The 16631-nt window shown below is 43.5% G+C and overlaps 1 protein-coding gene across 1 annotated transcript in view; it reads right to left on the bottom strand.

Moving 5' to 3' along the window:
* Window positions 1–1569: 1569 nt before the first annotated feature.
* The window catches only part of LOC147609397 (THO complex subunit 4B-like), a 37792-nt gene continuing 22730 nt past the window's right edge, over window positions 1570–16631 (bottom strand). The window contains exons 3-5 of the mRNA XM_086787415.1: window positions 3686–3754; window positions 3391–3578; window positions 1570–3298 (exon numbers count right to left, since the gene is read on the bottom strand). Coding sequence (XP_086643541.1) covers window positions 3136–3298; window positions 3391–3578; window positions 3686–3754 — 420 coding nt within the window. The 3' untranslated portion in view covers window positions 1570–3135. The remainder of the gene's footprint in view (window positions 3299–3390; window positions 3579–3685; window positions 3755–16631) is intronic.

The raw sequence follows: 16631 nt of genomic DNA on the forward strand, positions 1-16631 counted from the left end.
ACACAAATCCTAAGCTTGATTTTGAGTATCTTTTGGCATTACACGTCGTAAGTTCAGAGATTTTCCATTATCATTTATATGAAGCGCTACAAAAAGTATGGCTCTAAAAGTATTGCCGTGCATTCAAAACAATGTTAGTCAAAGTGTACCAGTATGTACACACGCGCGCGCGCGCACGGATGTGCATGTGTGTGCACATGCATCGGCGTGCCTAACAAAATCTTATTGTTTTAGAACAATCTAGATTTTCCTTTCTTAACTCCTTTCGTTTCTAATCTTACTTGTCAACATACAAAAATTTCCCGTTCTCCTTTTTTAGGCCATCTTAGCGCAAATAGGCGCCTTATTTAAATTGCATTACTAATCTTTACTATGTCATATGTCTTGTTAAAATTGCATTGATTATCTTAAGTCTATCATTATAGCAATTGACATTAGATCTTTTACTATCTTTGGTAATTGAGCACATTTGTGACTTACCCATTACATTTTAGACCTAAATTTTTTAGACTTCTACATGTGTAGAAGAGGCTCGAGGGAGGGGGGGGATTGACAAGTAAAGTATTAATAGTAAAGCAAGGTAACATTAATAGTTACAACCCTACAATTTCTTTATATAAACATCAATTACCTATAGCGGGTTATCTATTCTTGATTCAATCTTCCTCTTCTATCTATTTATGCTTTTTACTAAATTAGGTATGTTGTTATGAAAGTCATACGATGAGTTGTATATGCGTGTTGTCTATGTGTGATGGTGTAAACGTCATATGGTGAGTCAACTATAGGTGCAAATAATAATAATGCCATTTATTGTGCATGTGTGTATATACGCACACGTGTGAATGGCTTTCTATATACCTATATTTATGTAAGCCTCCTTGTCAATTAGAAGTGCTTTGAAACTATTGGACATAACAAAAGACACATGGTAAAGGATACTTGACATTACAAAAATGGGCAACAACCATTTAGTTAATTTCACATTCATAAACAATGCTTACAAGGCACATAAACATAAGATACATAATGCATGCTATATGATGTATGACATATCAAAATCGACACACATCGTACAAAATAATGAAACTTTAATTATAAAAAGAATGGAACCATGCATGAAAATTAGTGCAAGCTGTGTTAGCATATACTCATTTACCAACATAGCAAGCTTAGCACTTTTTCTTTGAAACCTTGCCTTGCAAAGTTCTTGCTTTTGGGATTGTTATTGATTTCCTTGCCCACTCAAACCACGTCCTCTTTTAATATACATTCTAGACACAAAGTCCACACATTTGCTTGAGAAATGCGAGCACACACTGGTTTGATTTTCTTCAAATTTTGGGGACATAAATGTTACAAGTTTTTCTAAAAGGACAAGTTTTAATAGTCCACACAGTTCTTCACTTGGAACTTCACCTTTCCTCCCCAAAATGCTACACCTTCAATCAGAAATATTTTATTTTGTGGCTTGCATGATTTGCCATTCCTCTACAAAGCACTGTTACATGAAGCACAAATGAAAGAATAAAAATATTTCTACTAGAAATTTATTATCTGACGTCTGTTTTAGTACTAGAGGCATTTCATTTGAAAAGTTTCTCAAGCAAACACTAAGCAGTAGAAATGGGACAGCATTTTATACAAAATAATATTTGTATAGAAAGCTTTCTCAAAATGAGTTTCCAATAATATTGGTATGAGAAAGATTAGCCATCTCATTGTGGGTCTTTTAATGCAAGCTGTAAGACAAGTCACGGCAATGATTGTTGTAAGGGAATCGTAAGGCAGCCATATGAGAAGATCCATGTCCTTTCTCAGTATCCTTCAGAATTCAATACCCAAGCTCCACCTCACCGCCGTCTGCAACTTCATCATCATTGTCACCTTAGAGACTGATGAACGTAGTAAGGCCCATCATTGGAGACGACCAGCCCCCATCTCCAATTCATCATCGCCCACATCTTTGAGATAAATAAGCCTAACAAGGCCTCCCATTCAAGAGGAGACTGGAAACTGGAGACTGGAGAATGCCTTCAAAATTTCCGCGCCTCTGAGCTTTGAAGCTTGAAGATTTCCTTCAAAAGAACTGGCTCGGTGCACTGCCCCCTTGATACATGGCAAATTCTGTATAATTCTCTGGACTGTCTCCATCCCCAAACTATTTCTAATGCTTCAAACAATTCAAACATGGAGGTGGTTGACATATAGACACGAGCATTCCATCTGAGAAGCTTTTGATACTGCCAAAAAACCATACTGATACTCATCCGTACCACATGAATTGCCCAAAGTAGCATGGTTAAAGTAGCATCCCCCTTTACATATCAAATCAGCATGGTTGCACACCCCGTGTATATCCAATCAACATGGTCAATTACTAAACAACTCACCTCTGAAGATGTTGCTGGAAAGTCCTCAAGCTTTAAGTACACTTGAAAATTGGGGATTATAGTGGCAACAGTGAAACTTGAGCATGATGTTGGTAATCAGTAGTTCCTGCCTGAGTTTTCATAGTGCTCACCCTTGGCACTTTTAAACTTTGCTTCTGCTTGAAAAATGATAACTGTCTTCCTCGCATAAAGCTTACTGCTTGTGCTTCAAGATATATAGATCAATGAAGCTGGCACACGCACATTATTCTTCGCTCACTGTAATTGGGATGAGTTGGTGACACACATGGGGCTTCTTGCCGCATACTAATTTGACCACAGAGAAGAAATTGAGAGTGAATCTCTCCTTCCAAATGACTCTGCCCTTTTTAGCATCTCCCCCTTTCATTTCAGTTTGAAAAAAAAACCCATCTCAGTGAAGAAACATCTTCTCTTAATTTGGGCAGCTCCAACTTCACGAAGACATGACTCCACAGAAAATATGAAATGGCACTTACAAGTAGAACTTCAAAACAGTCAAATCTTACTTGCCACACTTCTTAAGAGTTGGAAGCAAATGTTATTCTGTTGGAGAGCACCTTGTGAATATAACAGCCTATCCATACTAGCCTAAGCAGAAAACTGTTGTCACCGCGTAATATTTAAAAAACTATCCCTAATCAAGAAATAGCAGCCCGGCTTAGCAAAGCATAAACCCATTGTTTAGAAACGTCAAAACTGTACTCGTATGGTCAGACAACCTCTAGGATGTTTGCATGGCATCCTTACGATATTTTTCCAAATCAGCATCCAAGTCTTCAGCAGTCCGGCCTTTCTTATCCTCTGTGGGCTGTCTCCGACCCCTTCCTCTTCCACGGCCTCGAAATCGTCTGAATCCAGAACCCCGACCATGCATCCCACCACCCCTACAGACCAAACCATTGCATAGTCCATGAGATTAAGAAAAAACATGAATACAAAAAGCACATCATCTGTTTGTATGAAGAGTAAGCCATACCTCGTTGCAGGAGGTGGCCGGCCTCTACGTAATGGGGTGCCTCCATATGTCCCTCTAACTGCTGGAGGTAGAATGTTTGTACCAATGAGCTCTATCTTCATAGGTTTACCATCAAGCTGTACATTGTTGTACCGCTTCATTGCAGCAATAGCATCTGGCCGCCTTATAAACACGACATCAGCTGTTCCCTGTTTTGTTGCAATCCAACAATTCAGTTTCTAGTGGAAAGACTTCAGGCACCCAGCGCATCTAACAAAACACAACCACCTAGAGAAGTGGAAAGAGTAACTCGTACAATAGAGCGTCCACTCCTGTCATAATGAATGCCACTGTGCTTCAGGGCACCCATTTCTGAGAAAAGCTCCTGCACCCAATGCAAAAACAATTGATGAGCATGATAATTCACCAAACGAGCCCCATCCATCAAACCACAAAATCATCGGGATAGAGCACACAGGAGCCTTGTGAGCAGCCGAGACTGTAAAAGCTTCCTACTTAATAAGCATGATTAAAAGAGAAAAGCTGAAAACTAAACAAGTACAGTGCAGAAAGCTGAGTAGTGATGCATTGATGTCATGAGAGGCTGAGTGAAGATGTATCTTAACAAGTGACAGTATGTCTTCACAGCCAGATTGGCACCAAAAAGATAAGTGTTCCACATACAATACGTATGGATAATTGCCGAGAACTCCTTACCATAGACAAGATCTGGAATTTCAATATCTGAATATTTATGGTTCTCAAAAGCTATAACATGTCCTTGCCGTTTCAAGACTGCACTGGTACCTATATCAGAAGCATCTGTCTTCACCTCATAAGGGAGTGTTGGATCTGCTATAGCCATGACAAGTGTAGAAGTCAAAGCAACCATAAGCTGTACAAAAGCTTCTTCTGAAGCTGGGGTCCAATGGAAAGCCAAGGCTGATTTCAAAACGTCTGTAAGGGGTGCTGCAATCTCAGAGAATATGCACCCAAAATGTCATTTTCTTTCCGTTCAATTATAAAGGCCAAAGATTCCACATTATTTTACATGCAGTATATGCCTGTTTTGAAGGTTGCCAAATCTGCTTTTTTTAGACGGGAATCTTGCATGTACACTTGTCACTGTGCCTATCTCGCTAGATCATATTTCTCTCTTATGCCTTGATCTAACCAGACAACCTCTCCCGGGCTGGGCTCTCTCTCTCTCTCTCTCTCTCTCTCTCTCTCTCTCTCTCGTTGTATTTAGGGTGCGCAGCTCAGCTAGGGAGGATGGAAGATGTTCATGGCTGTGGTGTAGAGAGAGAGAGAGAGAGAGAGAGAGAGAGAGAGAGAGAGAGAGAAATGAAAATGAAATGAAATCATATATTAACGTCTTCAGAAGGCCAAAATGACCTATGAGACCAAAAAGGTTACAACAATTGGTGGATCTGATACAATGTCTGTGTAAGAAAAGCTAAAAACAACTAAACAACTAACTGAAACTGAAACAACTATGAGGAAAAGTACGGTACTAGGAGCTCCTAATGGATAACATCTGGGAGGAAAACTCCAGCAACAAAGGTAAGCATCATACACATCACTATCCAAAGATGTCTCTCATCGGTCGATGGCGGATATCCTCAATGTCCTCCATGGTGAGTACTCTGACTGGACGTCTCCCATGCCGTGCTAGTATGGTCCTGATCCTCTGTTGTAGTCTCCGCCGGTGTCGAGATGGGCCTCTCATCTTGGGGCGCCTCGACCGCCCCAGCTCTATAGCCTGATCAATCAGTGTACCTCTAGTGCGGCTATACTCTGGGGCTAGCTGCAATGCCTGCTGGCCTGACTGCTCAATCTCTGGTCGAAAGAAGTCTGTAATATGCCTCTGTAGGTGTCTCTCCCTCTCTGATCCCCTCCCTCTCAAGAGACCCTCTCTATGTCTACGAAGCTCCAGCAAGTATAATCCGAGGCATCTCTGATCCTGATATCTCATGACTCTAGAAAGTGGTCCGAAACCCTCTCTAAACAGGCAGTGAAAACGGCCTCGTATCTCATAATATACTGGAAAGTGACATATGTAATGTAACTCTGTCTCTGGCTCCATCTGGCACAGCTGACAAATCTTGGCCTCAGCTGGTACTCCTCTAAATCTGCCAGTCTCAATCTCTAGCTGGTGTGAGGATGTGCGCATCTGACCAATAGCACACCGTACCCCATGAGAAAGATGAGTATCCATGTAGCTGGGTCTAATCACAAACCCATCCTGCGTGAGCTAGAGAAGATGATCTCTATAGAAAGCCATCTTCGTACCAAGCTCCTGTGTCGGCTGTATCCATGTCCTCCTAGTGTCTAGCTGAATCAAGTCCTGCCTGATAAGTCTGGTAATCTCTGCCCGTGTGAGAGAGAGGGAGGGTGCATCCAGGGAGTACTGAAATGGAGGTAGCCTATCCATACTAAAGCCATGCAACTGGAACCAAGCTGTCATCTGTGCATACCAACATGATCCGTCTCCCTGTGATGCCAACTGTCGTGAAGACTCCAGGGCTAAGCGAGCATATCTATCTCTAGGGAGAGCCCTAGTGCTATGTATAAAGGAGACTGATCGAGTGAGTGCCTCTACTACCAATGGGGGGGCAGCCATCTCTGCACGGATAATATCATGTGGTACGGAGGCCTTGGCCCTAATCATCCGGGAAATCATAGAAACCAAGGGCCTCTCCATATGTCTCCATCCATCAGTGCTACCAGCTCGGCTGTGGTGATCCACTGAGGGTCCCCATATCTCCACTCCATACAGCATGGCTGAAGTGACCAAAGTGTCAAAGAGCCAGAGCTTTGTTCGAGGTTCCTGAAACTGAACCTGCGAACACATCCTCTCTAGTCTCCCCAATGCTGCATAAGCTCTGGTCAATCTGGTCTCCGCTGCTCTCCTCAAGGAAAATAGTGGGCCACTGAAAACCACACCAAGGTAAGTATATGCATCTGTATACTCCACTGTCTCCTGACCATATGTAAAGGTGGGTACTGACCTCCTAACCCACTGTGCTGTGGTGTTAAACACCATCACCTTGGTTTTACCAAGGTTAACAGACAATCCACTGTCCTGTGCAAACGTGTGCAATGCATCCAAATGACGCTGCATCCCCTCTGGAGAATCTGAGATCAGCACAATATCATCAGCATACAATAACAGCGGAATCCATGTCCCTGCTAGCTGTGCTCCTCTGTCACCCTCCCGCTCTACATAGTCTGAAACCTCATCCACGTACATCCCAAATAAGGTGGGAGAAAGGGGGCAGCCCTGTTTCACCCCAATAGTGGAGTGAACCATCTCAGATATACCCTGAGTAGTACATACCTGTCCCACAACTATCCTGTATAAAGCCATGATTCCCCAAATCAGCTCTGTGGGCACTCCCATCTCCTGTAGTCTGCGCATCAGTCTGGCTCTCGGTACTGTGTCAAAAGCTTTGCGGAAATCCACAAAGCAACAATAAATCCTCCTGCCATATAATCTGCCCTCCTCAATAATAGCTCTGAGTGTCAAGATATGGTCAAGAGTGGAGAAGCCTCTCCTGAACCCTGCCTGCCCTGATGCACGTATGCCCTCTCTCTCTGCCCATCTACTCAACTCTTGCTCAAGAATAGATGCATATAATCTAGCCAATGTGTGACCAATCATGATGGCACGATAATTCCCAGGAAGCATGGGATCCCCTGACTTGAAGATAGGCACAACCATGGACATATTCCAAGTCTCAGGAAAACCCTCACACATGGCTCGGTTAAACATCATAGCAATAAGCTCTGCAAGCATATCTCTGGCATGAATAAAGTGCTCTGCTACCAAACCATCATGATCATATGCTCTCCCAGTCCTCATCCTGTCAATAGCTTTCCTTACCATCTCAGCAGTAAAGAAAGCACATGTCTCTGGGCATGGCTCCGATGGGTCTGGCAAGGGCGGCTGTCCTGCTGCTGTGTACAGGGATGCTGCATACTCACCCCAAATCTCTGTGGAGGTAATGGCTGGTGATGGTGAATGCTCATGGAATAGTCTCCATGCCTCGCCTGAGTCTTGACTCATAAATAACTGATACAAATTCCTCTCTAACTGAGCAAGATAAGCCCTCTTCTTCCGTCGCACTAGGTGCCGGAAGGTAATCCGTGACTGTCTGTGAGTGGTAACACCCATGAGCACCTCTCTCTGTAATCTAATCCTCATCTCTCTGCACTCCTCATCATACCAACTGTTCTGGGGCATGTTCCCAGATCGTCTCCGTGTAGGCTGACTATGGGGATATGCCTCTGATGCTGCAGCATGAAGCGTCTCTATCAATATCTGAGTGAGCTCATCTAATGGCCGTCCCAGCTCCTCGGCACATAAGCGTTTGTATATTTCATCTGTGTACACAGTGTCAGTCTCCCTCGTAAAGGTATAACGAGTGTGTGTGGAGACCTGTCCCAATGGAGCGGTGCTGAACTGAAATGTGAGAGTGAAGGACAAGATAGCATGATCCACTGCTATTCCAACCGGCCTAGTGCCTACCATAAAATCCTGAAAAGAGGGAATGAGACTGGGCTGAGCCATAACATAGTCCACTGTACTAGCACCATGCCTATGTGGAAAGCAAGTGAAACCGCCCGATGTCGGGAATCTCTGTAGGCCATTCAGGATGGCCAATCCATGTGCAGTCCCCATGCCTATCAAATACCGCCCATACACTGTATGTTCCTCATCCTGTGAGTCTAGATAGGCCCATATCCCTAACATCAAGCTCCCTCAACATCTCCTTAGAGGTATCATAAAATACTGTCTGGTTATGGGCGGTCCTAGCATTGAAGTCCCCTAGGAGAATGATGTCACCATCCCTGGAGAACTCCCAAATGTCATCATCCAAAATAGAGAAGGGAGACTGCCCGCTAGGTGATGCATACACTGATGTACTAGGAGAGAGAGAGAGAGCATTGCACGACCAATGATAGATTAATGATGATGATGATGTAAATCCTTCACCAAGTACAATGCTTTTATAGGCTTAGAGCCTTATCTTATGACTCAAATCACACACACTGTAACAGCGACACATGATACATGTGTTGATATCACTGCTTGTTGACAATCCTACTGTGGGATTGATCATGGTGATTAGCAACATAGATTAAGCATAACTAAGGTGGCCAAAAACTCCATGAGAGAGAGAGAGAGAGAGAGAGAGAGAGAGAGAGAGTAGCACACTCAACACTCAATTCTATTGCATATCTTGTTATGAACCATCCAATGAGGCTTCTAATATAGATAGCCTTGACCCAATCAACTTTACATGTCATCATGCCATGTGACCACTCCTTTTCTACATTCTTTTATATGGCTCTCACCATTCACACAATATCTTATGTGGCATTCTTATCGTACTATAATATCTTGCACCTTTAGGGTGCGTTCACATACTCAACCAAATAACTCTTTCATTTTACATTACACATTTCAACACCCCTCCTCAATGTAAACTTGGGTGTGTGCATACAATCTCTCCAATCAATTTGACTAACTCACCTCACCCCCCAACAATTTAGCATTGCTAATCTCAACACTCTCCCCCTCAATGCAAATTGGAGTGTTCACAACAAGTGTGTGCATGTGCCTAGCTGACCTAGACACGGAGTCCATTTTGAGTCCACTTGCTCACAGCGGAACCACTGAGTCCAATTTGAACATAAATGTTCAGGTGGGAACCAACCCATAAAGTGCGACGCCTATGCGTGCACAACTCAACGCACACCACATTTACAAACCATTTCAAGCAACCATGGGCTCGGGCAGGGGACCCTCATAAATTTGGGTGAGAAAATATACAATCCTTTTTATGCATTAAGGCAAGGGCAAGGCACTCGTCAAATGTGGCCAAATTCCACGGCTTTTGCAAAAGCCAATACTTGCCCTTTTTTTTTATAGGGCTATGGAGAGAGAAAACCATACAACTCCGCACCTTAAAGACGCCAAATGAACAAAGATTATTGTTCTTGATGACCTCCAACTTCCAAGAATAGCAAGATGTGTTGGGTTTTATGCTGTGTATGCACCCAGAGGAGTGCTAGTGATCATCAGTAGATTATTGGGGCACTTTTTACTTCAGTTAGTGGAGGTTTTTTCCCCCAGTTTAGCCTAGTTTCACTTATATTCAGTTTATAGGTGTTTTGGTCCACCCGGCACATTTTATGGCCGGACATGTGACTTCACTTTTCATCAAGCATAATACTGAAGTCGTATTCTCCCTCTCTGTTGTTCTCCACGCTTGTTTGCAGCATCTCCAAACGCTAACCCTAACACCTTCATTGCCTTCATTTGGTATCAGAGCTTCGTTGGTCTGCCCTTGCCCTGCCCGTACTTGGTATCACTACCTTTCATACTGCACTGCTCCGTACATGTTATCGCCTGTTTCCATCAACTGAAGGTACAGTCGCACAACTCCGTACAGTGTACCTGCACCAGTCCATACACACCTGCGCAAGACAGTACTGTGTAACTGTACCCATGGTACCTGCCTGCAGTGTACCTGCATAACCCGACTGTACCTGTCTGTAGTGTACCTTCACAGTACCTGCAAAGAATATGCCAGCAGTCGCCTTCAGCACTGAAAAGTACAACTCCACTGTACCTGCACAGTACAGTCAAATGTACTTGCTCTTTTGGTGGACTGTACCTGCATAAGTACCACAATCTGATCAATCAATCTGTGGTAAGCATTAAATATTCTGTTTTTGGGCAATACTATTTTCTCTGTGAAATTCTACAGGCACAACAGGCAGATTTTCTAGCAAAGAACTATACAGGTTTTTTGCACAGTTTGGGTGCAGTAAATTTGGGCATTTTTGGGGCATTTTGGCATTGTGTACGCCATTTGCTGCTCTACTCAGTCATTGGTGCATTGAGCTGCACATTCAGAGGATTGAGAGTGCAGGCATATTTGGGTGAACTGTATTCAGTGGAGTACAGTTATTTTCAGGGTTTCTGCTATTGGGTTTTTTGATAAACAGGTACAACATTGTGCGTAAGCATAATGGCAAATCAACAGCAAAGTGATGTATTCACGTGTTTGTCTAAGGAAGACAAATTGGATGGCACGAACTACTCCTTGTGGAGTTTTATGCTGAAAAATGTGCTTGTGGCAAAAGGTCTTTGGGATTTTGTTAGTGGTGATGAATCACGTCCAGGTCCATTGGCTCCAGAGACTCCTCCCCAAGGGGGTGCTCGTGGATGAGGACAACAGGTACAGGCTCCACGACAGCCATTGCCTGTTCAAAGAACAAATGCTCAAAAGACATGGGATGCCAGGGATGCACAAGCTTTGTCACTCATTGCATTGTCAGTACAGAGGTCCATTATACCTCATATTCGTTCAGCTGGCTCTTCACAGAATGCATGGGTGACTTTGGAGCAGATGTATGTTGCTCGTAATGAGGCTAGGATCTCATTTTTGAAAAGAGAGCTGGAAAATCAGAAAATGAATAAGGGAGATGATATGTCTAGCCACTTAAACAAGCTGCAGGATTTGAGAGAGCAACTCATCAATGTGGATGAGATTATTCCTGAGACACAGCTTGTGTCCACCATCTTGCACTCTTTGCCAAGATCTTACTTGGCTTTTCATACCTCTTTGAACCTCAGCATGAGGAATGCTGTTGAACCCCTCAAGTATCAGGAACTTGTTGCTCTCTTACTACAAGAGGAGCAAATGAGGAAGAATATGAATATGAACACAAATGCTGAACAAGCATTTACTACAGGTCAAAAGGGGAAAGGAAAAACTCAGCCAAAGAGTTCAAATCAAAATTCAGGTGATGGTGGTTCTTCACAGGATACCAAGAAAGGTGATGGACAGCCCAAGAAGAAGGGCAAATGTCATTACTGTAAGAAGCCAGGTCACTACATCACTGAATGTAGGAAGAGGATTGCCAAAGAGAAGGCAAAGGAAGCTGGGATGTCTGTTAATGATGCTTCTAAAGCTCCTCCAGAGACTGCTTCTTTTGTTGAGGACAGGGATTACTGTTTTTATACATGCAGCTATGATGCCTCTTGGTCTTCACAGGCACTCAGTTTGACAGAGCATGCATGTACTTGGTATTTTGATAGTGGTGCCTCAAAGCATATCACATCTCGCAGGGATTTGTTTAGTCATGTTGGCCCTGGCCCTGTTGGCAAAACTGTTCAGTGTGCCAACAATGCTTCATATCCAGTTCGTGGCATTGGGGAGATTCAGCTCACAGCCATTGATGGCTCCATTCTCCGCCTTACAGATGCCTTATATGTACCAGGGATAAAGAAGAATTTGTTGTCCATTTCTTCTTTAGCACATTGTGGTATGCAAGTCCACTTTGATGATGATAAATGCATGGTCAGAGACAAAGCTAATGCCTTGACCTTGATGCTTACTGGTACATTATGTCATGGACTTTATCAGTTGGATGCATTTCAACCAGTGGATCAGTCTGCTTATAATGCATTCACTCTTACTCCAGCTATGGTTGATGCGGAGTTATGGCATGCTCGCATGGGGCATGTAAATTTTGGTAGTCTTATGCTTATGCAGCGACATAACATGTTTACAGATCTACCTCTCATGGAGAAGCCTCCAGATCACATTTGTGAAGGATGTATTTTGGGAAAAATGCACAGGTTTTCCTTCCCACGTGATCAGACTCTAAGAGCAACTGCAAAGTTGCAACTTATACACAGTGATCTTTGTGGTCCCATGCAGACGAAGTCATTAGGTGGTTGCTTCTATTTTGCAACATTTATTGATGACTTCTCTCGTATATGCTGGGTCTATCCTTTGACACAGAAATCACAGGTATATGATGCATTTTTGGCCTTTGTAGCACTTGCTGAGACAGAGTCAGGATGCAAGGTCAAGACTCTCCGTTCTGACCAAGGGGGGAATATATGTCACATATGCTGAATTCCTTTCTTGGGAGTAGAGGTATAAAACATCAGTATACTACTCCTTACACTCCACAGCAGAATGGGGTTGCAGAAAGAAAGAATCGGTCACTCATGGAGATGGCCAGATGTATGCTAAAGGCAAAAAGGCTACCACATATCTTTTGGGTGGAAGCAGTCATGTGTGCTTGTCATATTTTGAATCAATGTCCCACGAAGGCATTGGTTTCTATTACTCCTTTTGAGGCTTGGCATGGCCGCAAGCCTTCTGTATCGCATTTTCGTATCTTTGGGTGTCTTGCATATGCACACATACCCAAAGTGTTGAGGAGGAAGCTGGATGATAAAGCGACAAAATGCATTTTTGTTGGGTATAGCCGTGAGAGCAAGGGCTACCGGTTATATGACCCACTATCCAGGAAGATATTCACTAGTCGGGATGTGATTTTTGATGAAAAATCAGAAATATCCATGGCTGGTTATGAGGCAAATCAGGCTGAAAATGATGTGTTTGAAGGTCTACTACCCATGGAGTTTCATTCCACAGTTGGTGATCCAACTCATGAGGGTACAGGACAGCCAGCAAATGATGTAGGTGGTGCAGAAATTCAGCAGCAAAATGAGCCAGAAGCTGAACCAAATATGGGGCAGCAGGCACCACAGGTCAGACACATACCTAGATGGTATTTGAGGACATTACAGGACAGCCATTTAGATGGTCCTCTTGCTGGTCGTACTCGTAGGGAAACAAGGACCAATGAGCATGCACACATCATGGATTTGAATCTGGTTATGGCAGCCAGTTTACAGGATGATGATGAGCCTGATTCATTCGTGGATGCACGAGATAATGTGCATTGGAACAAAGCCATGCAGGATGAACTTGATTCTATTAAAAAGAATCAAACATGGGATTTGGTTGATCTGCCCAAAGGCAAGAAAGCAATTGGTACTAAATGGGTCTATAAGTTGAAAAGACATGCAGATGAATCCATTGACAGGTACAAAGCCCGTCTAGTTGCAAAGGGCTATGCACAGAAGAAGGGCATTGATTATGAGGAGACATTTGCTCCTACATCCCGTATGTCGACACTTAGGTGTGTCATTGCATTGGCTGCACATCGTGGTTGGGTTGTTCACCAGTTGGACATAAAGACTGCATTCCTACATGGGGACCTCGAGGAGGAAGTTTATGTATTTCAGCCCATGGGATTTGCAGAACATGGTCATGAGGGGAAAGTTTGCAGACTGAAAAAGGCCTTGTATGGTTTGAAACAAGCTCCACGAGCTTGGTATGCAAAAATAGATGCTTTTCTACTCACTCAGGGATTTGTGAACAGTCCATCAGAAGCCACTCTGTATGTAAAGAAAGAAGAGACAGATCTGCTGGTCATCAGTCTTTATGTGGATGATCTCTTGCTCATGGGATCAAATGATGACAAAATTGCAGCTTTTAAGGAGATACTGCAACAGACATTTGACATGTCTGACTTGGGGCTTGTACATTACTATTTGGGCATACAGTTTGTGCAGGATAACAGAGGCATTGGGTTGTTGCAATCATGTTATGTTGCTAAACTTCTGGAGAAGTTTAAATTTCAGGATTGCAAGCCTATTAGTACTCCTATGGAGCCTGGGATGAAACTGTCACTACAAGATGACAGTATTTCCTTTGATGCCACTACATATGCTCAGGCTGTTGGGTGCCTTATTTACTTGTGTAATACAAGGCCAGATATTCAGTATGCAGTCTCTCAGTTGAGCAGATTTATGCACAGCCCGCGGTTGTCACATTGGCAAGCTGTGAAGCGTGTATTCCGTTATTTGCAAGATACCTTGTCTCTTGGATTGCTTTATCCTGAGAGGGGTGACATGCAGTTATACGCTTACAGTGATTCAGATTGGGCTGGTGATTTTGATACCAGACATTCCACTAGTGGAAATTGTTTCTTTCTTGGCTCTTCATGCATTTCTTGGCTAAGCAAGAAACAGACCACAGTGGCCACTTCGTCTTGTGAGGCAGAGTACAGAGTAGCCTACACTACTACTGTTGAGTGTGTTTGGCTGCGTCATCTCATGACTGATAGTCAGAGTGCCATTGCTGTGGCCAGGAATCCTGTGTTTCATGCTCGCATGAAACACATTGAGATTCACTATCATTTTGTTCGGGAGAGACTCCAGGCAGGAGATATCAGTCTGATCTACTGTCCTACAGATCAAAATGTGGCAGACATCTTCACCAAGGCATTACCACGTCCGAAATTTGAAGCATTCCGCAGTGCTTTGAATTTGTTTCCTTTTGGTGGATGATGTACAGTGATCACATATCACTCCAGGGGGGTTTGTTGGGTTTTACGTTGTGTATGCACCCAGAGGAGTGCTAGTGATCATCAGTAGATTACTGGGGCACTTTTTACTTCAGTTAGTGGAGGTTTTTTTCCCCAGTTTAGCCTAGTTTCACTTATATTCAGTTTATAGGTGTTTTGGTCCACCCGGCACATTTTATGGCCGGACATGTGAACACATATCTTTAGGGTCACTATTATGTGGCTATTGTACTTCACTTTTCATCAAGCATAATACTGAAGTCGTGTTCTCCCTCTCTGTTGTTCTCCACGCTTGTTTGCAGCATCTCCAAACGCTAACCCTAACACCTTCATTGCCTTCAAGATGCCTCCACTTGGGCATGTTCACACCAATGTGACCATCACAAGCATTTTCATAAGCTGCATACGAACAAGGACTTACTTTGGGTTTCTTTACTTGGCTTTTATTTTATTTTTTTTAATCTATGTCTCTGCTGGTCATCGAGTGTGAAACCTTATCTTGTTTCACTGAATGATGCTCTCTCTTTGCATGGGCTGTGGTGGGTGGCCCTTATCCACCCACTTCTGCAAAACTCTCCTCATCTCTTGCTGGATGCTCTTAGTTGCTGTACTAGCATGCACCTCACGCAACTCCCATTGGAGAAGTTCTCGAGTTGAGAGAGGCCTCCGACTTGTCAGCAAAGGCGTTGGCCTTCAGGCGTGTGAAAGACAAAGCAAAGGGAGACGACTTCGTGGTAGAGGACATTGCAGACAAGTATGAGAACGACGCGAAGGCAGAGGGGGTGGCCACCACCCAAGATGAGTTAGAAGGGTCAGCAAGCGCCTGCTATTCGCTGCTTGCTTTGTTGTTCACTAATTCCCTTTGCTTGTGATGGCTCGTGTTCTCTCTTCTCTTCGTCTTCTTGTAACCACACTTTCTCGTATTTGGACCACTCCACATACCGTTGTTGAGCTACGCTCGTCGTCGTTCTATCGTGCTTTACAACCAAATGCATTGCTCAACGCCAAGCCGCCTTTGGGCTTGTTGCTGTTGCTGCCGCCTCCTGCTGTGCCTTGCTTGTCCTCACAACCTTCTCTTCTATAGAGCCGATCTGACTCAGAGGCTGTTGCTCAATACTATCCAAAATGCTCCATCTGTGCTGCCTTACGAGCTTCTATGATTGGTACCCTTGCTGGCTACTCCTAAGAAGCATTACTTTTGCTGCATACTTTGCCCTTGCACACCTCCAATTTGAGGTTCAAACAGCCTCCTGTAAGACTTCAGCATCAAGTTCCTGGTTGCAGTCTCTTGATGAAGCTCCATCATTGAGCTTTCAAAGACTTTCTTTGCTGCAATTCCCAAATTGTACCCTTCCTTGAGGTTTCTTAGTTGTGCTTCCCTCCTTGAAGCACTCATCAACCATCATGATTTCTACCAAGTGAAAGCATTCACATATGCTCAATCTTCTTGATGTTCTCCTTTGTTGAGAGTCAAGCTCCAACAACCTTTGCATTCTAAGCCTCTTAAGGCCACTATGGCCTTCACATGAGAGAATCTCCACTCTCTTTTTATAAGCTTGCTGTCCAAGCTTCCAATGCACATCCATTTGTGCACCAAAATGTGCTCTCTTTCACATGAAAGCACCCAAATATATGCTCGACCACCTTGAGCATATTCCAAGAAATTTCTTGCAGCATTAGTACCTCCCATGACGCACTCTCCATGTGCCGAACCAAGATGAGCACCAAAACAGCATTTGTAACCAATAAATTGAAATGGAACCTGCAACCATACCATATCTTGAGACACCATTGTCTCCTTGGCAACTTTCTTGTTGACGATGTAGACTCCAAAGGTCTTCATATTGCTGAAAGCTCAATTTTCAGCTTTGTAGGCAACTTCATGATCTCTCCAATCATCAGCAACATAATCTCTCTCCAAATGCAATACTAATGGCAACGAGTGTGCTTAATTTTTTTCATAATAGAATGAAAATAATGCTTAATCAAATAACCTCATAAACAAGAAAACT

This window comes from Cibotium barometz, chromosome 51 (assembly GCF_041138505.1).
Source record: "Cibotium barometz isolate CiBa-2024 chromosome 51, ASM4113850v1, whole genome shotgun sequence".
Classification (NCBI taxonomy): Eukaryota; Viridiplantae; Streptophyta; class Polypodiopsida; order Cyatheales; family Cibotiaceae; genus Cibotium; species Cibotium barometz.